General features: G+C 41.7%; 1 protein-coding gene across 1 annotated transcript; it reads left to right on the top strand.

The window, feature by feature from the left end:
• Positions 1-1221: 1221 nt before the first annotated feature.
• On the top strand, positions 1222-24365 carry pard6b (par-6 partitioning defective 6 homolog beta (C. elegans)). Its single transcript, XM_040153119.1, has 3 exons — positions 1222-1546; positions 3168-3390; positions 20183-24365. The coding sequence occupies exons 1-3, from the start codon at positions 1484-1486 to the stop codon at positions 21115-21117; spliced, it is 1221 nt and encodes a 406-aa protein (XP_040009053.1). The 5' UTR covers positions 1222-1483; the 3' UTR covers positions 21118-24365.

The raw sequence follows: 24365 nt of genomic DNA, 5'->3' as shown, positions 1-24365 counted from the left end.
TTTGGCCAGAAGATGTCACTATACAGTAAGAAACAAGGTGCAGTCATCTATATTTTACATTTATTATCCACATAAATTTTTTATCTAGAGCTATATATGAGATTGTAATGATTCCTCTAATATACATGGTATATATACTACACATGCTAACACCACAAAATATGCAAATGATACCACACCTTGTATAATATAATGACGAATCTATTTCCTGTTACAGTTTTAGATCCTAATAAGACTGCTATGGTTTACTTGATTCTAGTGGGAGGACCTGTGTAGCCCAAACCACTTTCTGGGTGAGATCATTAAAGTGGGGGTAGTATATAACTAATGTAGACATATATATTTTCACTAATATTTGTTATTTAATGGCAAGAAGGTAATAATTTCAATGGTTCAGGGAAGAGTTCCTGAAGGGGACCTTGAAAGGGCAGGGTTAGGGTCTCCAGCAAAATTTGGATTGTTTAATGTTTTGTGGAATTGAAACTTAGATATTGGTCATCATTCGACCATCTTTCTGTACTTTTAGGAAACATCTTAAACAAACATTGGTAACTTCCCAATTACAGTGTTGACTGGTGGACATTTAGAGTGAGAAGGAATTGCTATCCATTACATACTGTATGTATATTATTTTGCTTGTTTTGCCTTGAGTTTGTAGGAGAGGCCTTTGTATAAGCTTTTAGCTTCCTATGTGTGTTTGTATATACAGTATGTGGGTGTCTTTCTCCACATATCATATATTTTTATAGTTTTTTTTTTTTTTTACAAACAAATACTATATATTTGTGCAAGAAAATAAATCAGTGAATTAGATCATTTTCTTCATGTCATAAGATTTCACATCCGGTGAGATTATGTGTGAACATCTGGACTTTTATCACTAATCATAGTACAGTCATTAACCAAATCATGGCAATAGTCCAGCGTGGATTTCTGGATAACTGAAATCGAAAAGTCTTAAATGAGGGTTCCCTGGTATAGTGTTGATCTAGCTGTATGGAGCAAGGGTAGGAGCCGCTGTCAGGGCACGGTCTGTCTGACGGGGCTGGAAGTTAGAGGGCTCTTATTTTGAAGTCAATGGTGCGAGAAAGCCAGGGGTTGAGTCTTTTACTTTGAAGGCCGGTGTCGCCAACTCTCCAGGCACACAGAGAAGGGGAGAGGGAGAGGGAGAGAGAGAGAGAGAGAGAGAGAGAGAGAGAGAGAGAGAGAGAGGGGCAAACATAGTAGTTGTGCTGTAGCTGTACTGGCATCGGCAAGTATGAGAAGAGATAAGTTTACAGGCTGAGCTGGGCTGGTTGGCAGCCGTTGTCGCATTCTTGGAGAGACAACGCGGACCGCCGGACGACGAGAAGTCGTGGGGCAATCTGCGGAGCCGAAGAAATAACCGGTTTACACGTACGGTGTTTGGATACACGGCAGCGGCGGCAGCAGGAACAGGGCGAGTGTGTGAGCGCTTTGGCGGCGGTCCCGCTGCTAGCGAAACATGAACAAAAACCACCGAGTGCCGAGCAACCGTTCTCTGAGTGCCGTGGAGGTGAAGAGCAAGGTGCATATGGGGACTTCTTTGTCAGTTTACATGCTGTATTTGAAGTCTTAACTCCCCGTGTGATTATTATTCTGGCTCGATTAGCCAGCTAAGTGGCTTGGTAGCAAGTTATGATGTCGTACAAATTATTTGGTTGCAAGCTAAAGCTTAACTAGACGGCACAGGTTCTGTTACTCTGGCCAGCTGGCTGGTAGCTCGCCATATTTAAAACTTTGATGTTAGCCGTGGCGTAGTTTGATTTTCAGTTGATCTGATAAGTTTGATAGCTAGCTAGTAAGTTTGAAGGTGGAGGTTAACGTCAGCTGACGCCACGGTGAGTCAGTGTCACCTGTCACAGCCTCCTCCGCCGCTCTCCCTGCTCCTTTAGCAAATACTGACTCGAAGTTTGAATGAAATTTCCGTTTCGGTATAATCCAGTCCAAAGTCTATGTAACTTACACCGCGTTTATGTCAAATTAGTCTGGTATGATGTGTGAAAAGCTGCTTGTCATATTCCTGTGCGTACAGGTGTCATACGGCCTGCGACAGGCTCAGGGCTCCTACCGCCGCGGGCTGCCTGCCTCCTGCCTGTGGCATGATTTTACATACACACGCGCACACACACACGCACGCACGCACGCTGAGGAATGGGCCCTCAGGGCGCTGTTTGCTGCTCAAAACTAGTATTTAGAACTAGTTATATAGGTTGGCCTATTTGTTTGTGGCATTACCTCGTAAGTTCACAGTTACAATTGAAGCCCCCCCCCAGCCACTTCACACAAAGGAACCATATACTTGTTATTTTCCTTTGTTCAGCTCCATCCCAAACTGAGCAGTCCAGGGTCATTTAAAATGTTTTGTCTTCCCATGCTGTAATGCAGGAAGTTACCAGAAACAGGCCTGGGATCTGTTCTGTTTCCTGACCTATAATTAATAATATTCTGCTTTGCATTAATGTATAAGGTGAGCAGCGTCCAGGTTGGCCCGTGAATTGTAGATCATCTTTTGTCAGAGCCGGGCAACAGTAACCACAACACTTGGTACTTATCAACCACCACCAAAGGGACATTGTGCCAGAGATCAGGCTTCGGCAGTCATTGATCCAGTCAGACCACATTGGTTACGATGTTACTCGGAAGCCAGTGACGGGTTTTGTGGTAATGCGTGTATCCTGAAAACACATAGTCTTTCTTAGAACAACTGCATACCAAACATTCTGTCAGGCACCTTGATTAGACAGCACTGTTCAGTCCTGAACTTGCTCCATCCACAAACACAGAAAGATAGAGAGACACACATCACATAGTCTACATTAATAATTCATCACATGTGGTGTTTTAGAGCTTGTCCACATGGATGACAGACTCTCACATACAGCCTAAGGTGGTTTTGAAATTACTGTATGTAGGCTACCAGTGCAGCTTAGTGTATGCTTATCAGTCACGGCCTCAAATCTCAGACTGTTTTTAAGAGCTGGTCCTTAACATTGTATGCTTGCATTATATGCATAGGCTATTTACTACATCTCACACTGTTTTTCTTTTGCTCTTAAATTAGACTTTTTCTCATTCTCCCTCATACCCACGTGTGTATATTTCGTGCACAGTTGTGCTCACGTGTATACCTGTCTGTCCCATCCCAGTTTGGTGCAGAATTTCGTCGGTTCTCTCTGGATCGGTCTAAACCAGGCCGATTCGATGAGTTCTATGGCCTCCTGCAGCACGTCCATCGCATCCCCAATGTGGAGTTGTTGGTGGGCTACGCTGACGTGCACGGCGACCTGCTGCCCATCAACAATGACGACAACTACCACAAGGCCATCTCCACTGCCAGCCCTCTACTCAGGCTGTTCCTGCAGAGGAAAGGTAAGCAGAGAGGAGGTGTTTGAACAAAGAGTCCTAGTTTCCACTTGTTTGTTGGGTCAGATCTGCTTTCCTACGAAAATACAAACTAAGGGCTTGTGTTAACTTTGAACAGTACAGTTTAGAAAGATGGGTTATGCTGTTGAACAGGAAAATCTGTAATTCCTTTGGTGTATTTTTTTCTAGATGAAAAAAAAAAAAGATAAAATTATGATGTGCCACAGTATCCTGTGATTTTTAGGCTGCATGTTGCCTATGTATTTTGTTCACATTGAGCTGTCATTGCAAACAAATGACTAAACCCCTTTGGTGTCCTGCTTCTGACCCATATAGCTATAAGGTCACTGACCTTGCTGAGAAGCAGTGTTTACTTACAAAGAAATTTTCCCTGCAGGGGCTTGACGAAACAAAAAAATGAACGAGCAATAAAAAGTAAATGAATACTTGCTGTGTTTTTTTTTTTGTTTTTTTTTTTTTTTCTTTTTTAAAATTCTGTTTGATCACCATTTATTAAACTGCTAAGGGGGTATTCATCCAAATAAGATGTACTGTATTTTAGCATGGCAGTCAGATGGGAGGTGTATTTTTTTTGTTCTGTGTGACTGTTGACAGCCAGTTTTAGGAAATGAGGGATTCAAGTTCAACACATACACTTTCTGCATACAATACTCTTACTGTTTCTTACTTCCTCACTACCTTATTACCAATCATTACTATACTGAACATCCTGTATTTATAGTACATGATATCATATCAGGGGCTAGGAGAAGTTTTGGTTGCTGTAATTTCTGTTCATAACTCTAGTTATGTGCTAGTCATTGTATGCACATGCTCAGGGATTGCATAAACCTTTTTTAGTCAGACTTCAAATATAAAATTTTAACTTCTTTTTTTATTTTTTTTTATATATTTTTTTTTTGTAAAGCGCATCCTAACTAATGAGTTTCCGAATGTGACCTGTTGAATGCAGAGACCCCAGGGTCTGCTGGCCGTGGCAGGTCAGGCCACGTACTCTGTTGTGTTTAAGCTGTCTCGCTGTGCCATATGACCCTATAGAAGCTAAGCCACTTTGTCAGGAGGAGATTAGTGGGGTCACTGTGTAGCGCTGCATGGGACCGTGTTTCAATTACATGCCCCAGACACTAGCCCCATGCTGGGCTCACTGCTGCTGACAGACACACACACATACACAAAACACGAAAACACAAGCATGCAGGCAAGCAGGCATCACACATCAGTCATGCACTCACACACACACTTCCTTTTAGAAAAGACAGAACAAAGCCAGGACACACACACAAACCCTAATGCAGCCGCAACCCCCTACAGACCCCATTGCCCTCAGACCCTGGTTTCCCTCCCGATTTATGCTGCCTCCATCTTACTGCTAAGCACCAGTTGGTCCCATCTTAAACAGCTCTGCATTGTGCAGATGCAGCAAATTGGCAGCTTATAGGTCATTTATTACATATCTGCAGACACCAGTTATTATCTCTAGTGATGGCTCCATGGTGAGTTAATGGCTCCTCAATGTTGGGACCAAGTGAGGTATGTCAGGCCAAGGGCCTACTCAGAACATTTTTTGCACAAAACATTAAGCACTGTTTATGTGGAAAGTATTTCAGATCTTTAAATTCTGCTCTCTGGGGAACATGATGTCAGATTGACAGAATGACAAAGGATTTTGTTTTGGAGAAATTGTTCTTGTGATAATTAGTTCTCCATGACCATTTTTGTTGTTATAATGGTACCTGCACAAATGACCCTACATAAAATGAGATGGTGTTTAATCAGGCAAGACAACTCAAAACTCGTTCATGTTATCAGCAGCATAGGGGAAAGGTCTTAGTGGAGGGACATGGGGTCATCATGGGAGGATAACAGTTAGTCACACCTGTGCCACCCTACCACAGTTTTCAGCTCTTGGCTGCTGAGTAATTCTACTAAACCAGGTTGTGTTTAGTGCAGCACACTGTATCAGTCCAGAGTTCAGTCACAAGCTGTCTTATAATGCCATTAGATTACTGCTTTGTCCTTTGAGACACTAAATGATCAATTATGTAAATGTCTTCGATGGGATATAGTCAGATGTGATGAGATGGTCATTATTGCATAAGAACAGGACTTCAGACAAGGCAGCAGACTGGGTCCAAGTTTGTTCCAACTTGGCCTTCATTGAACAGTGCAGTGAAGTCTTATTACACAGATATATAGGAATTGTGTTTGGAGCTAATAAATACAAGGCTCACTCTCCAGTCTCAGTGATTATAAACAAGTTTCCAACAGACAGTTTCAGTTGACATGATGACAGTTTAGTCCATGCGTATCATGCAAGGTTATTTGTCTGGAAGACTAAATCCAGGATATGTACTGTATATTCTAGGATAGGTGCTCTGTGGGTTTTGTTCATTCATTGGTGTGCAGCTGGTTTGATGGATGGATAGAGGGATGGATGTTAGGCTGTGAATGTCTGTTGTGGTATTGTTGTAGTCTGGTTCTTGAATAATGCCCACATTGTTGTTGTTTCTGCATCCTTGTACAGCACTGACCAGCCATTAATGTCGTATTGTTCACTGCTGAAAAATGGGGTAAGTGTTTGTGCCTGTGTTGACTACCGGACTCTGGCTTTGGCAGTCATTTTTAAAATTGCTTCAACACACACCAATACAACTCAGCAGCACCGGGTATCCACTACGCCCCGCTCTCCATCCGTGAACAATGTGTTGATGACTATTGAGCTGGCAGTGAGGTGTTCACTGTTTACTGGTTGTCATGGCAGCAATGAAGAGGCCCGTTCATAGGTGGATTAACAGTGCTAGAGTCTCTTTAAGGCTGATAAGAGCTGCAAAGCATGCTGGGAGCAGTACCACTAGCATTCAGATTTGAAAACACAAATTGTCTAGTCTGTCTAAACTGTCTTTTCTACATCTAAATTTGTCGTTTCAGTGTGTTTGATATTGCCATGCAGCTGTAGCTACTGTTATTTGTCAGACACACTATTTTTGTCCATAAACAGAATGAGAATCAATAAAGTCTAAATCATACACAGTACAGGCAGCACATTATGATACACTGATAGCTGAGAGCTGTTAAGAGCTATTTCCTGGTTCATACTGTTTTTGCTAAACTCGGTGTAAATGGAGAACATGGTGGTCATTAGTCAGCTATCGAAGACGAAACTGTCCGTTGAGTAGTGCTGATGTTAGTTTCTCTGTATAATAATATTTTTTTTCATTGTTTTTATGTCAGTGACTGCTGTTTTAAATGATGACAAAGAGCAGCTTTTGCCAGCTGGTTGGAGAGACGGCTGTTTCACATCTGGCCTTTTGCTACCCCCAGTCAGTCTGTCAGTTGACCTTTGTCTTAACTTTTCAGATTAGAGATTTTTTTTAATGTAGGTTGGTAGGCAGTATCTTTCAAATAAGTTGTCAGAAGGCATAATTCATCCTTCTCAACATTCCTGGTGTAATGTTCATGTTTTTGGTTAGTATATTTAAGCTGGGCCCGAAAGAATTTAGGTTTACCAGACAAAATGCCTTTCCTGATAAACAATAGGATTCTTAGGTGAAGTGTGGTTTTGACAAGCAGCCAGGATAGCATAGAATGCATTATTTCAATACTGATGTGATTATGTATAGTGTAGAGTTAGTCTAGCACCTCTGTTTTGGACTAAATGACACTCCAATAATGTAATATTGGTTGATATAGTGGCTGATTTATCGCTCTAGCTCTAGCTGGCATGTTATAACCGCCCCAAATATTCGAAGATTAATGTGATCATTATTGCAATGTGTGATCCATGTGTTTTACATATTCTTGTATATTTGTACATACACCATTTAGCATTAGCATTTACCATTAAAACCGGTTAATGGTTTTAATGTTGTGGCTAATCTTTAGAATTTGCTTTGTTGCTTGTGAAAATAATGTGATATTTTAGATGGTCGTGTAAGTCTGTGGACTTCCATTCAAAAGAAATGTTTAATGTTGCGTTTCAGGTAAAGTTTCTGATATAAGCAAAACTGTGAGACATGCCCAGTTTAGGTTTGATTGGCTGTACACACGGTTGTCACAGGAGACTTTCCTGGGTTCAAGTGACGCCATGTTTGCCTGTATCAGTCATCCAGAACATTCTTTGTGTTTGCACAGGCACAACATACAGGTTTCCAGGTTGTCATCCATGTGTTGGTAGCAAGTTTTCAAGCAATCTTTCTCAGGGTGTGGTTTTGTTTGGTTTTTAGTCCTGAATGGCTCATAACTCTTTCCCCTCTACCTTATTCGTAGATTTGAAAGGTATGGAGAGGGAATGCTTACATATGCATATTCCAGCAGGGACTGCCTATGTAATTCGTCACCAACACATAAATCATTCGGCCATAGAAAAGGAAATGTAGAGTGTGAAAGTACAAGACAGACAAAGTCTACCCACCCTGCAAAGCAAGCAGCGGAGCAGGATAACAGCAGCAGCTCTGAGTGTGATAAGCGATGTACTGAGTCTGTTAAGTAATGAAAGGGAGAGATGGGATGAGAATGTGACAGTCACAGAGAGCCAGAGGAAACAAGGAAGACAGTGTGGTGGTGAAAAAGATTTGGATGAAAGAGCCAAAGAATAAAAAGTCAGAAAGAGCAAGGATGCCACAACATGTAAGGAAGGAGAGATTTATACAGCGGGCTTGAGATGAAAGGATTAAAGTGAGAGAGACAAAGTGCTGGCAGGTGCAATGGATGCCATTTTCCCAGCCACAGCCACACCTGCTTTGGATCTGAAGTTTTCACAGAGCAAAAATTATTCTTAAGGATGCTGTATGTAATGAGTGAGGGGACGATGGATTCATAGCACTGGGGGAGGAATGTGTGGAGGAGGAACATATCTAGGCCTAATAGGAGAGAGGGAAGGATGAAAGGGAGCGAGTGTAAACAGTATTAAAGAGGGAGTAATGTATAAGGCATTGTTTAGGCAATGCATGTAATTAGAGATGTAGAGAGAGGAGAGGGAGTAGTGTAAGTGTGATAGGAATGCAGTGAGAGGGAGAGAGAGAGGAGGATAGTGAGAATAGTATTAGTGAGGGAGGAATGCAGAGTGAGGCCCAAGGCGGGGAGGGTGAGAGAGAGAGAGAGAGAGTAAGAAATAAAAAGAGGGTGAGAGATGGAAGAAGGCAGGGTTAGATGGAGGGAGGGAGCATTTTGGGTGGAATGTGGCCAGCCTCTGATCACATCTTCTGGCTAGATTAGACAGGACAGCAGGCCAGACTAGACCCTCAGCTACAGAGCTGGGCTCAATCAACAATGGCGTATAGATGGACCCAGAAAGAGAGGTCGAACAGTTGAGGAAGTGAAGGTGAAAGAGTGAAAGAAAGTGGAGAGCCAAAGAAAATTTAAGAGAAGAGAGTTTCCAGTCTGGCAAACAAAAACCTTACTCTCTACCCTTTGAAACCTGGCTGGATAAGACTTTACGCAGGCTGCGACAAGATGGAGGGAGGGTGGCTTAGATGGAAGAAGAATGGGGGCAGACAGTGGTAGTCCATCCTCTCTGTTATAGAGTGTGTCAGAATTTCTCAGCCTGGACTTGATTAGGGAAGATGAATGGATAGAGGGAGGGAAGGAAATGGCATTTGGAAATTAACTTTGCCAGCTTGGGACTCAAATACATTGCATAAATGCTAGCTGATATATTGCTGTTGTTGGAGAAAACCTCAGACTGTCTCAAGAGTTGAAACAAGGACCCTTGCTTTTGGCCATTTTAGTGCAAAAGAGCAAAGAGATGGGTGTGTAGTCATTTGTTTGTATTAAAAAAATGAAAATCGTGGATGTAAACTGAAAGGTGTTCAAACAAATGATAATCACCAAAGACTGGAGTTGGTTTCCACCCAAAAAATATCAAAGATTATTAATGGCAGTAATAGAGAAGAACCAATATTCTTCCCTTATGATACATTAGAATACATTAATAATGTGTAGTATCTTTTTATTTTGGCTTGCAAACAGTATTTCTTGCTAATTTTTAATTAAAAAGAATTCTTTCTGTCCCTTGGGCTTTGTGCTACAGCGATACTGATATGAAGCATGATAACCGATATGCTTATCTGTGAATTTCTTTCAGCACACCATTCCAGCATATTTACCCGGGCTAGCCACGCACCAGTCAGCAGGCTGTGACATGCTGCTCCCAAACATTGCTACTCGACTACTGCCACTGTGTTTACTTCATTCACTCCTTATACTTTCCACACTCAGAGTTAAAACAACACTCACATGCCCATATGTACATTGAAAGGTTTATTGGTCGCTGAAATTGTTTCCTGTCCATACTGGCTGAAATGAGATCCCTCCGTAATGACTCCAATGGAAGTGTCTACCAAGTGAGTAATTACCAGGGACAAATTCTAAGTTATGATTCCGAGTCTTTAAATGACTCAGCAATACAAGATTTAAAAGGAAAATTTAAGTTCAGGATATGTTGACAATCAGACATAACCTTATGATACTGCCCTGCTCTTTTTCTCACAGCAGGGGTTTTAGCTTTTCAGATTAGGTAAAGCACGGGCCATACTAATAACATTAATGATGGCTCCCTTGTTTTAAAGCGCCCCAGTAAGCCATGACAGTGTGACAGTGACCCACCATGCACAACACCAGGACTCCGAAACTGAAACTGCTACATGGAGTTCAGCCATAATAACTTACACTTGTGCTTTTCTACTGACACGTTGAAACGTCTCCTGTGAAAAAGGCCTGTTCAGGGCCCAAATCTGATGAAATAAATCTGTCCTATATATTCATCTGGAAAAAAGCAGTGTATCTTCTCAAATCTGTAATGCTATTAAGTCTTTCATTGCTTTTGTTACTGTGCAGTCAGCTGAAAGTTCTCCTTGGCAACGAGATACTTGCCTCATTGGCCCGATCTAACTACAGGTGGCTGTGTTGTCTTTCAGAGCGAGATGCTGAAGGCAGGACAGAGCTAGAAGTACAGGGTCCCCCTGCTTGTTCCCCGCAAGTAAAGTCCCTATTCAGACGCATGAGTGACAGGCTTGTGAGGCTGGACTTGGGTTCCCCTTGCCCACGTGGCTGTTCCTCCCTCCCTTCCTCTCCTCCCTCCTCCCCAACGTCTGGTCCCTCCTCTCCCTTCTCCTCCTGGAGGCTACATATAGCAGGGCTGCGTAGAAGGCTCGGTTTATCAGACCCAGATTTATCTACCACACCCCAGATTCAGTCTCCTTCATGTAACCCGGAACTGAAATCTACATTCCCTAATGACCTACCCCTGGCCCCTACCTTACTCTGTCCCAAACTGAAATCCAGCCTCAGCCCCAGGCACATCCCTGCCCCTAGCTACCCTGAGACAAAATACCAGCTATAGTCCCTCCATTACCAGTCCAGGCCCCATGCTAACTCCTAGCAGCATGTTTTGGTCCCTCATCAGACCCATACTTGTCTTACCAGTCCCAGTCCTGGTCATTGAGTTACTAAGTTAAACCCTTGTTTCTATACCAGATGCCTCAAAGAACAATTGAGTCCTGTGCTTAATTTACGTGTGGTAGCAGCTGTAAAAGTCACAGCACTGAGAGGACACACAGAGAGGACAGTGCAAGAAAAGGATAATGGAGGCAGAGCAAGGAGAATCTGAAAACTAAGAGGGACAGACAAAAGTGGAGATGCAAAAAAGGCTCCTGCTGAGAGATGGACCAGGATGACTGAATGACAGATTGAGTAGAAGGCACAGGGGAGAAAAACTGGGGCGCGAGGAGCAGAGGAGGAGAGGAGGTATTGCGGGAAGGAGAGAGGTGTCTATGTCAGCACAAAAGAAAGTGATGAAATTGCTTCACACCACAGTGACAAGATGCAAAACATGTACACAGAAAAGTGCTGTATACATAGAGGGTAGACTGGCAAATAAAACGTGTTAATTTTGCATGAAGCCCCGTAGTAAGCTGTGTTAATTGTACATTACATACTGCTACATTAAATCTGGGTTCCCCTGAAGAGTAGATTTTAGTTTCTGTATTTTTTGATAAATGGCTCATGTCAAGACAGAGTAATAAAGCAGGACTGATGAGTGTAATGGAGAATTCATGAATGAGATAATATGAGGAGGCCTAGAAGCAGGCTAATGTTCATGACCGGAGTCTTTTTAATTATGGATTTAATAAGTAATTCCTCATTGTCAGCTCAATTACATAGCAAGGCTTTGTCTTTGCTTTAGCTTGCCTCTGCAGGTCTCTACAGCATCTCCCTTTCCCAGACAACTCACTCATATTGGCACGCTGTGTAGACTGGGTGTCTGTTTTCTTCCTGTCCCTATTCCTACCTTTCTATTCAGCACCCTGCCTTTGACCTCACTCCTTCCATTTCTTTCTCCCTCTCTTATCAGCATTATTAAGGCACTTTTATCTGGGCTGTGCCAGGGAGGTATGCTCACCACACCAGGAATAGTAACCCTCCGGGAATTTACTCCTTTGAAAGTTTTTTATCACCTCCTCCTCTCTTTTCCTTTCTTCTGTCTCTCTCTCCTCTGTGTGCATTTGCTGTATTTCTGTCTCTCCTGCCTGTTTCACATCTTTTGTTTTACTCCACCCCTGGTTTTTCTCATCTGCACAAGTTCTCACTCACTCACTCTCACACACACACACACACACACACACACACACACACACACACATTCAGTCCCCCTCCTCCCCCTCTTGTATCGTTCTGTGTCAGGAACACCATGGCACTGGCTGTGTGGTCAACGAACAGGCTTGTCATCAACAAACCTGACTGTTTCCAGAACACCACGACCTTCAACTGCTTGTCTTTGTCTTCATGTTGCTCTTACTTTGATTCTTGAGACATGACTTATGTTACAATAATGTAGACTGGTTTCATTGACAGCAATCGTTATTCATGATAAAGAAATTAAAGGTGGCCTTTTGCTTTTAACCGTGGCACCACTTGTGCATTTTTGCAGATAGATTAATTAACGTGTTCGGTGACCTTTTTCATAATACTTCATCTGTCACTGTTTTCGCTGTATCTGTAATTATACAGGCATAGTAGTAGCTACAGCAGTGGTGATTTATTGTACAATACAATTAAAGATTCTACTTTTACATTCATCCTATCACTATTAGCTCAGCTCCCTAAATACCTGAAATTAAAATGCAGAGGTAGTAGTATAACTTACAATAGTAGCAGTCGTAGTGATAATGGTAGTACTATGACTGTCCCACAGCTCATTCCTGATTGTGTTGTGTCACCTGGAAACAGTATCAAGTTTCCCTCACAAAGCCCTTGTGACAAGTACCAGGAAGTCATGGATTGTTGGTGTCATCGTGGTTGTTAGGGGGTCATTACAATACAAGGAAAAAAAAAAGAGACCCGTCATCTTGTATCATCGTAATTGTAATACTGCGTAACCAGAGGGGTGTAGTGGTTACCGAACAAGTGGGTGTGATGACAGCAGGTGCAAACATGAATGGTACTACAGATAGCATATTACTGTCAACTGAAAAAGGTGACAGTAATATGCTATCTGTAACAACACTCGTATAATACATTTTTGTATTTATTTATTTATTTTCAATTATTAGAGCATACAAAAATTATTTTCTGGATTTTAAAAAAAAAACAAAACATTTTCCATAACTTTTTGAGGGGTCATGATAAGAAATTAGTGTCCTGGGCAGAGATAATGGTGTCAGTAGCTGTGCCAGTTCTGAATGCGTGCACACTGCACTTATTCTGAGCCATTAACATTGGCTCTTCTAAAACCAGTGTCCAGAGTTTGAGCATGATGCATCCAGAGTGTGTAAAGAATAGAGCATTGATGGAGATGATGTGTTCAACCAATCCATGCCAGATCACACAAGTGATTTTCCTCTCCTTAGGCAGAGTTGTCTTAGTCTCTTCAATGTCAGGATGGAGATGGAGATGCATTAGTTGTTTGCCCCGTGTGTGCTTGTGTGCGTGCGTGTGCGTGCGTGTGCGTGCGTGTGCGTGCGTGTGCTTGCGTGTGCTTGCGTGTGCTTGCGTGTGCGTGCGTGTGCGTGCGTGTGCGTGCGTGTGTGTGTTACTTACATAGTACAGAGAAAAATGACTAAGCAACGCTTCATGTGTCCTCACTTGTGACGATGTGTTGCTGGGTTGTCATTTTCTCCTCCATTGCTTCGCTTCCTTTGCTCCTCACTAACTCCATTCAAAGTGTGGGATATCAAAGCAGCCATTGCAACGCTGGAATTCCTAACCTGTGCAGATCCATGTCAAGTGTAAGGTTGAAGATTACTGTATGTTTTCTATTCAGGGTTTGTGAATAATGCCTTAAGTATCAACACTGATTCTGATAACAGCAGGAGTATCTTCTTTCATGGTAATTATCTGAGGAGAAGAGCAGCTTCAACGAGAGTAACCAACAGAGCTACTTTCAGAAATATTGAACATGGATTGCTCATACAGACTTAATTTATGGTTGCACTTCAGCAGAGGTAACGATATCCTAACTTTGAGTCTCAATTTCAAACTCCAAAAACGCTGGATCCCACATTTCCCCTAATGGAACCAATAGTGTCTTTTCGTTCAACCCTCCCAACTTGGTAAACGCTGACACCTCTCAATAGCATATTTGTAGCGTAGGCTTTATGGAAAAATTTGTATTCACATGCCCAAACAGAGAGTACCCTGATGAAATCATTATGACATAATCAGGGGTTATTTTCTTAGACTTGACAAAACTCCTCCAGAGCCCGCTCTTATTCACAGGCTTTGTAGTACTGTGTCTATTACTATGTCTAATTAATTGACAGTTTGCAAAACCTCTACTATCCCCGAGCAATTGTCCAAAATGTCCAGTAATTGCAGGTCTCTAAAGCTGTAGGTAGAGTGTCTGTTAGGCTGTATTTTTTTTTTCTTCCCCCAAACTAAAAAACAGAAGAGCAAAAGTGTAAGGAACGGATTAAATTTAGCTGTCCTCATGAAGAAAAATGCAAAAAAATTCATCACCTGTATAATTGTTTAGGTTGGAGGACTTGTTGGATTAAAGATAGTGATTGGCTGCTGTCATGTAAGCTGCAAAACATTAGCATGTCTTGCTAACCAGGACACTGCCATTAGTAGTAACCCAACCCATGCTGACCTTTTGCCTGGGGCAGCTTTAGCCTTAGTCTTTTAGCCATCGAGCGTACATAAGGACACCGAGTGCACTGACACAAGTTCTTCATGTCTGCATTGATTTGTTGCAAATTGGTCCATAAATGTTACTACAGTTTAAACAGCAGCCTTTTGATAAATACCCTCTTAAATATGGGCATTTTACAACTTTTCGATCTTCTTCCCTCATAGTTGACCCCTGATTGTTTTAATTAATCATTAGCCAAACCAGCTGCATACCTGTACACTCTTTGGCCGCAGCATACCTCCGTCATGCTTCATGTGTTTACTGAGCTCTGAGGGAATAAGTGGTTTGGTATATGCACTACATATTCAAAACCACACAACGGCAAAGACAAAAACAAAACAAAAATCACACTGAGGTCAGATTGTTCCACATTGTTCCAAAGCCTGTCAGCGGGTTGTTGGCCATTTGCTGTAATGAATCCCATTTTGTTCTAGCCAGTTGTTATTATTGCACTGTTTAAATGGTAGACCACTGACACTGCTCTGATGTCCCCTGATCATATCCTCATGTCCTATTACAAATGCTGTAAGCATCTGTATATCACAATTGGGTACTAATTGGCCCTAACTGAACAAAATAAATTGATAACAGACAGTGTGATTAAAAACCCAGACCACTTTTAGAATTATTCAAAATTAAATGATGCAACTACTTGGCCACAGCCTTAACAGGATTAAGTGGTTGAGAGGATGGATGAAGTGGAAAATACAGTGCATGAATCATAAACATACTGTTGGTTGTTTTGGGGGGGGCTTTTCGTGATATAACATTGATTTTTGTACAGGTTTTTCAACATTTTGTGGTTTGACAGCTTCATATGGAATGTGCCAGTTTAACGTTTGCTAGCCAATTAAGTTAATTTTCTGTTTTGCGCGTGTCCTTATGTTACTGTTTCATCTGTTTTCACTTCCTGTTTAATAGGCCTCCACATTACCTTCTGTGAGATCAGTCCCAGGACCATCCCAGAACATTTTGTCCCAACATTTTGAAAATATGAAATTACCTTTTTAGATCACTGGTCTAATAATAAGGTCTCTGGTGTTCTAATGTACAGTAACAGCCATTTACAGGTCATTTAGTTGCCTATTTTTCATACAATATGCACTCAGCTAAAGCACACAAGAGTATTGTGCAAACATGTCATTTTTTCAATGTCAGCATCACTGGGACAGTGGGGTGATGTTATTTTCGAGTCCTGTGTTTAAATTTTAAAAATGGAAAAGAAAAGAAGGTAATTTGTACTTTAACAAATGAGGAACAGCGTGTGTGTGTGTGTGCGCGCGCGCGTGTGTGTGTGTGTGTGTGTGTTTATATTGGGATTTGCCTATAGGCCTTTATAGCCAATTAGACTGAGAGCTTTGCTTTTGTACTCTAATGAGCTATAATGTAGCTATGGTTTTCAGGGTATTGGGTTTCTCTGTACTGCAGTTCATTAGGGCTCAAGCATCCTCACTAACCACAGATGAACCATATAGATACTGTGTGTGTGTGTGTGTGTGTGTGTGTGTGTGTGTGTGTGTGTGTGTGTGTGTGTGTGTGTGTGTGTGTGTGTGTGTGTGTGTGTGTGTGTGTGTGTGTGTGTGTGTGTGTGTGTGTGTGTGTGTGTGCGTGCGCGCGCGCGTGTGTGTTTAAATGAAAGCCTGCTCATGTTTGCTCACAGATGCTTGCATATGTTTTTTCCATGTGTGTGTGGAGTCAAGAAGCTGCACGCTTATACCATTTGACACCAGAACAGCATCTCTTTGCTGTGTGTATGTGTGTGCCTGTGAGTGGCCCCGAGGGACCATTACATTGTTTTTCCTCAACTATAACTCTATTGTGAGGTCTGGCCTTTCATATGCTGGTGATGGAGAGATGGTATAGATGAAAAGATGTCTAGAAAGAGTGAAATGAGATGTGGAGGGTTGCCTCATCCTATGCATGAATGCATTGCAAGAACAACCCTTGTATCAGTGATGGAGGGAGACGGTGGGTGTGTGTGTGTGCAATTGCTTTGAAACGTCTACTTGTACACCCTTTCTGCTCCTTTTTCTGGCCATGTTTATGTGCATGGTAAGGCATGAGGAAAGAACAGTTTGAATAGGAACGGAGCTTGGATCGTCAAACTTACAGTCTTGGTTGAAATTATTGGCACCTCTAAATTTTAAGTCCAGAATTTAGAACATCTTCAGAAAACAATGCAAATTAACCAATTTTTTACAGTCAAAATATTTTAATAAAATGTCCAAGGTTACTGAACAACACCAAAAAATTGCTTTTATATAGTGAAATAACAAATACAGACATAAAATATACACTTGATACAGTTGCTGTCACTGTTTTGATTAATTTAAATTAGTTCCTCAAACAAAATAAAAAAACAAATAAGATTTGCCCCTGCTTAATTTTCAGTGCTCACATGACCTGAATTAACCAATGAATGATGGTTTTACTACATAAAAAGGGGCTGATTGTTTCCACTTTCTTTTTCACCATGGCGAAGACAAAAGAGCTCACTGAGAGCATCAGAAATGCATATAATCAAAAAACATAACAGTACCAAAGGCTACAAGGCCATTGCCAAAATCCATGTTTCAGCAGTTTGTAATGTTATCAAGTAGTTTCACAGTCATAAAACTCTTAAGACGCTTCCAGGACGTGGCGCCAAGAAGAAACTCAATGAGAGAAGTCTGTGAAGGTTGATGCAGAATGTGGAACAAACACCATGCAGGACATCTAAAGAGCTTCAGGCTGACCTGGAGCAATCTGGAGTGGTGGTTTCAGCCTGTTACATATGCTGCACACTAAACCAAGTAGGGCTCCATGGGTGAAGGTCAATGAGGACACCACTGTTTAAAGACCGGCACAAAAAGTCAAGACAAGACTGATGTTTGCAAAAACTTTCATCGATAAGCCACAGTCTTTCTGGGATAATGTTCTATGGACAGATGAAACACAAGTAGAGCTCTTTGGGAGTGCAATGCATTCAGTTGCAGTTTGTTTATAGGTGATGAAATAAAGGCATTTTAGAGTGAAATGTGTTAGCCAGTGTCAGAAAACTAGGTTTAAGGCGAAGACCTTGGGTCATTTAGCAGGACAACAACCCAATGCAGAAATCCAGCAGGACAAAAGAATGGTGGAAAAGGAAAAACTGGACTGTTGTAAATTGGCCAGCAATGAGTCCTGACCTAAATCCCATTGAAAACCTTTGGAGAGAGCCATTGAAATCTGCCATTGCAAAAAAGACTCCTGCAAACTTAAGAGAGCTTGAACGCATAGCAATGGAAGAGTAGCAGCAACTAACAGCAGACAGATGCAAGAAGCTTCTAGATGGCTATGAGAAATGTTTAGAGGCTGTTATTGTTTCCAAAGATTCTGCAACCAAATATTAGTGAAGGGTGCCAATAATTGTGTCTGGGGTGCATTTTGTGTTTTTGTTTTTCACTATTATGCAAGTTTTATCTTTTATTTTGTTTTGTTCAGTAATTAAAATATTTTGATTATACAAAATTAATTTTCATTTATTTCTGAAGATATTCTGTTCTTAAAATTCACGGGTGCCACAAATTTCAACCAGGACTGTATGTTTTAGCATTTTGACCTCACCGACTCTTATGAAGCTATATTTCTCTCATGTGCAGTTGGCTCTAAGGTCAGGACTGGCAAAGGTATAGTAACTTTGTATACACTAGACCCGTGCCTCGTGGGAACTGAAATGCGACACTGTCGCTCTTTCTCGAGACAATCGATCCTTTGTTTTGGCTTTAGGGGTGGAGAGGGGAGTGGTGGGGTGCGTACCTGTCAGAACCTGAGAGCTGGAATCTTTTATCAGCCACCAGAGTGTATATTTTCCCAGATTACTCACTCACTCACACACACACGCACACACACACACACGCACACACATGCAGACACAGAGGGAGAGACAGTGTAGGTCTGCCAGAGCTTTTATTTATAGAGCACTTTCATCTAAAAACAGATTATGAAGTATCACGAAAATAGAAACAAAAGAGTGGTGAAAAACTTAAGGACATTTTCAAAAGAAAGATGTTAAAAAATAACACCAGAAATAGATTAAAAAAAATGAGTTTATCAGGCTGGAACCTGCAAAAAAAAAAAAAAGAAAAGAAATTGAAAGCCATGTTAATGTTTAGCTGCTTATATTGTGCTGGTTAACTATTAGAAAGCCAAGGTCCAGTTTTTCCCTCCCTTACCTGGCCAGCCCTTGGTCCAGTGTCAACATGAGCCATGTTGGGTTAAAGTCTATCCAGTATCCAGACAGTGTACACGCTTCCACCTCAAAATGTACAAAACAAAGGGCAGAGTTTCTTGGCATCCTGGTGACTCATGCAGCTGAAATGTGACCATAGTATTCTGGGATCTAATGTGACCTTTTTGGCATGTCAAAGCTACTCTGTCTCATATCAGAAATGGAGATGCCAAAAAATCTTTAGGACATTTAGGAAAATACCTTAATTTGCTTTCTTGCTTTGAGTTAAATGGGAAGATTATTAATACCACTCTCATATCGGAGTTAAATATGAAGCTACAGCCCGTAGACTTAGTTTAGCATAAAGACTGGAAACAGGGAGAAAAAGCTAGCCTGGCTCCATCCAAAGGTAACATAATCTGCCTACCAGCGACTCTCACAGCTCATTGATTTGCATGTTATATCTAATTTTTTTAATCTGTACCAAAGTGTAAAAACAACATAAAAGTTTGTGGAGGTGACAACAACACTCCAGCAAGCCAGTGCACCACAAAGTAGTTCAGCATGACACCCTGTAAAACATTAAATGATCCTTTTCAAACCCTTTTTTGTATGAATTGAGACAAAATGAGATATCGTGTGATAATTTGGAACTTTGGAGGTGCTGCTATGCAGATTAAATTACTTTTGAATAGAGCCAGGCTGGCTGTTTCCCTCTGCTTCCAGTCTTATCGCTAGGCGTAGCTAAAAGGCTCTTGGTTGTAGCTTGATATTTAATGGACAGATATGATCATCATCTAACTCCCTCACAAGAGAGCAAATGAGCATATTTCCCCAACTGTCAAACTATTTCCTTGAAAGTTGTTGGTCAGGAGCAGGACTTGCTTTGTTTTATCCTTTATTTCACATTAACATCATAATTGGATCCAAAAAAAAAAAAAAGTATCCCAGGCTGCAAGTAGGATTCACATGGAAATTTTGTGACACCAACCATATGCTCATTAAATCTATAATACAGCGTCCATGTGCACCCTATGCACCTGTATGCAGCATATGTAGGCTAATTTGTGGGTGGCAGCGTGTCAAAGAGTGCTGATGAAGGACTGCGAGTTGGACTGAGCGTACGTTTGGGTGGTGTGGCATTTTGCACGAGTACGACTTGAGGGGAGTTCTTGGGATCAGCTTCTTGTGTGTGTTCAGCACAGACACCCTGCAGGGATACCTCAGGCTGTGAGCTGCTCTCTTGCAAAGCTCTATTAATTCTCCTGAAACCACATGATGCAAGAGAATGTCAGCCTGAATAATGACTTGATGTGTAATGAGCCCAGAATGATGTAAATGGAAAATTAACCAGCTTTTGTTAACGTCCTCTTTGTATCTCTCTTCTTGTTTCTGCCATCCTTTCCCCTTTTTGTCTTCCTCTTCTCTTTCTCTACTTCCTCTAACTTTTTATTTTGCAGAGGAAGCTGATTACACAACATTTGGCACCGACTCGCTGACCAGGAAGAAAAATACAGTGCTTTCCACGGTTCTTCTGCGGCCTGACACCAACAGGAAAAAACCACCGGTAATCATCAGCCTTCCTAAGGACTTTCGCCCTGTTTCCTCCATCATCGATGTGGACATCCTCCCTGAGACGCACCGACGTGTTCGCCTATACAAGCACGGCCAGGAAAAACCATTGGGCTTCTACATTCGCGATGGCTCCAGTGTGCGGGTCACTCCACAGGGTCTGGAGAAGGTCCCAGGGATATTCATCTCTCGCATGGTGCCTGGCGGGCTAGCGGAGAGCACCGGACTGCTAGCTGTCAACGATGAGGTGCTGGAGGTAAATGGTATTGAGGTGGCTGGGAAGTCCCTGGACCAGGTGACGGACATGATGATCGCTAACAGCCACAACCTCATTATCACCGTCAAGCCTGCCAACCAGCGGAACAATGTTGTTCGCAGTGGAGGAGGAGGAGGTGCGGCGTCTGGTAGCTCAGGACGCTCGTCGGACAGTGGTGCCAGCTACTATGGCTACTCGTCACATGGTGGAGTCGGTGCTGCGGCCTCCACGCCATCGCACATCATCCAGAACTTCCCTGTCGGGGAGCTGGAGAGCGATGAGGACGACGAGGACCTGGTGATTGAGGCAGGAGGCGAGGCCGAGCCAATCAGACGTACCCCTTCCAACTATAGCATGCCCTCGCTGCCTCGATACGAGCCACATCTCAACCTCCGCACCGTCACCACCTCCGCCTCCACCCATTCCATCAACGCAAATGGGACCCTGCCAGCCAGCGACAGCAGTGGCTCACTAAGCTACGCCAATGCCACTCCGACGACGCCATTGCCAGACCGAGCAATGGAGAGGCGGAGTCTGGAGGAAGATGGCACTGTTATAACTCTTTAGCCTGGGCATTCACACTCTTAACACTGGAAACCAGAGAGAAACAAACACATATACAATACAATACTTCCACACACACTTGGGGGAGTCATGCACTGGCAAATCAAATACAGGTACATCCTGTTCCATCGTACAGTGACTGTACCTGAGAAGCACGATGATGTGTATACATATTAAGTCTTAACATGACACTGACACCTAAATGTTTGTACATCCTAACATTTACACGTCAAACACCCGCACCCTATACCTTGCTCCTCTACATGCCAATTACCATGCATGTGTGCCATAGAGGTGACCCCCCCCCCCCGCCTTCTGCAGGCACAAAATTGTCAGAGAAAGAAGTGTAGTTTGGTACTTCCCTACCCTCCACTCTATTTTTTAACCACTGGAAGCCCTTGTTTTTAACCCAAAAACTGTTTTTATGCTGAGTTTCCACTAGGGGGCAGAGACACTCCATCCTCCCCCATTTATTCTCATCAGTCCCATAAATAGATGAAGGTAGAGGTCCAGTGAGAAAGTTACTTCTGTGCCCCATAAGAGACATGCACTGAAGCAGGATGTTAGCGCAAGCATTTGTTGACAATCTCTGCTGGTTTTTTGCCTTGTCACCCTACACCCCCACCTCTGCACCACACCACGACCACCAGCCTTCCATGCTTCCTTCCCCCAGCTGACCACAGCATGCGATTGGTAAACAGTTGCGGTGCTTTCCACAGAATGCAGTACCGCAACAATCGACCGAATGCTGGTATCAGCAATAAAACTGTAGTTATTATTTGAGGACAAACCACCTAAAAAAAACAAGTCAGGGCTCTTTGTGTTGGCTCAGATGTTTTTAACCACTGTTTTTAGCTGTTTTTCCTCTCTTTACCTGCTGTGTTAATGACTGACTGAAACGTTGATGATTTTAAAAATTCTTTGGAGCTACTTGTATTTTGAAAATCCCTTTACGATTAGGCCTGTGTTTTATAATAGTTGAATTTTTTTTTTCTGTTTCTTTAATTTTATATACAATACTTGTATCACACATGTGACTGCGTGCCCATATTCCATCTGACCAACTGGAAGTTACAAGTCACTCCATAAAATTGCTCCTACCTGGCAATGGGAAATCTTAGAATTAATTTCCTTTATATTGCACTCCCTCTCCTTTCCATGACAAGGGCTATTTCCCCTGCTGCATGAGTACAAATGAGAAAGTGTGAATGTGATTTAATTTTTTGTTTGTTTGTTCTCTCCCTCTCCATTCTTTCTGGACCCTGGCTCAATATATCTAACCTCAGTGCTGTACAGTATAATCATCTCTGTCGTTTTTTAAAACAGGCCCTGAGTTCACTTGGATGTGTCCTGAGACATTCACATATGAAAAGCGTTCTCTCCAGTATTTCTGCACCATTTTTACAGTGCTCCATTTCTTTTTTGTATTGTCTTTCTCATTGGATTCATCTAACTACACACTATGAGGAAATGTAAAACAACAATTGTATTCAGAATATATTCTTAATATTGACTTTGGGCATAAAATGGCACATCAATAGCAGGACTGTAACACTTTTAGCAAGTACAACCACAGAAATGAGTTGAATTGAGTGGTGCATACAGTAACAATAGATAAACTGCCTGTATCTCAACATAAACCCCGGTCAGATTAGGTCAGATTGAAACAAACAGACATGCAGGTGCACTGGGCACTAACTGATTGTAGTGCACCTGCATGAGGCAGATCTGCATGTCTTGGTCCTGATCTGCATTTGGCATTGTTGTTTTTTCTTCTGCAGTAAAAAACACTTTTGAACACCATGTTTTAAAATACCTACGCCCTTTGAGGCATTTTTTTGATTTTGGGCTGTATAAATACAGTACAAAGCAAATGAAATCCACAAATTTTCATAGTGCGCCTTTAAATTCTACGTTCGGGATGTTTTGTCACTTAACCCCAATTAATTTGCTGATGATATCATTCAGAATTTGTGTTCCTGATCACATCCATGTTTTCCACAGGAAGAAGTCATTTTGGCTGAGTTTTAGTTCCTGCTTGTGAAGCAGATCCTTGGCCCTTCTTGGAAGTAAATATCCATCTCTGTTACATACTGCTGTCAATTGCATACCTGAAGTGACAGCAGATGGTCTATTATTTCTCTTATTGATTTTTAGCATTTGCTTCCCGGTTTAAAGTGACAAGATTAACTTTAGCCTGGATTTTTTTCTCGCTCACTAAAAGATTGTTCTCACACACACACACACACACACACACACACACACACACACACACACACACACACACACACACACACACACACACACAAAGTCACTTTCAGTAATTTTTATTGGTTTCATCTGAGCCAATGTGCACTCGTAATGATACACAGTATATTCATACAGATCACCATCACACAACTTCTCATCATTTCAGCTCTGCTTACTTTTTGAATATCTGGTGAGCCCATCAGACAGTGAATATCTATGACTGGAAACCAACACACAGGTTGTCTATGTGTGTCCACTTTTGTATTTCAAGCTATATGTATAAGGTACTGTTTTTTTGGCCTTTAATATTACAGTAGGTGATTGTGGGATTCTGTCTTCTTTTCCAACATTTAACACAGTGATGAATGGTACTCTGACTGGAAGATTTTTAGAAAACAATGTTAATTTATTTTCTTTATTTCTAACTTTACCACAGGACACTGGGATTGTAACCATGGCGACATTTTTATTTATTCTCTAATCATATGTCTGCATATTGTCTTTCTTTGTACACAGTTTATGACTTTATTTTTATAACTGATATGTTTTTGTTTATTCATGATTGTTCTCTTGGTCATAAATCTCATGGTACAGTGGATGTTATTGCCCATTAGGAGATGATTTCAGTAGATGATTCACTGCTCTGGCTAAAGCAACAGGAGAATCTGTGTAAAACATGACAATATTATTAATTTTTTCCATACTGTGAATTATGATTATTTTGTGGGAGAAAAACAATTGTATTAGCACAACCTCGAAACAGGCTACAGGTTTTGCTTTGAGTCCAGCTTTTTTTTTTTTTTAAGTGATTGAGCAATGATTTTTGCTTGCCAGATAAATCCTATGGTATAGATTTGTAAAGATTGTCAGTATTTTCATATTGATGCTATATATGATGTACATTTTTATCACATTTAATGAAAATGTTTTAAGATTCAACTGGAGATGTATGAATAAATAGATGTACACCTGTAATTTTTGATTGAGGGAGCTGGATAAAA

The sequence above is a fragment of the Xiphias gladius genome, chromosome 18 (genome assembly GCF_016859285.1).
Source record: "Xiphias gladius isolate SHS-SW01 ecotype Sanya breed wild chromosome 18, ASM1685928v1, whole genome shotgun sequence".
Lineage (NCBI taxonomy): Eukaryota > Metazoa > Chordata > Actinopteri > Istiophoriformes > Xiphiidae > Xiphias > Xiphias gladius.
The sequence above is the reverse complement of the archived record's forward strand: the minus strand, read 5'-3'. Positions and strand labels throughout refer to the sequence as shown.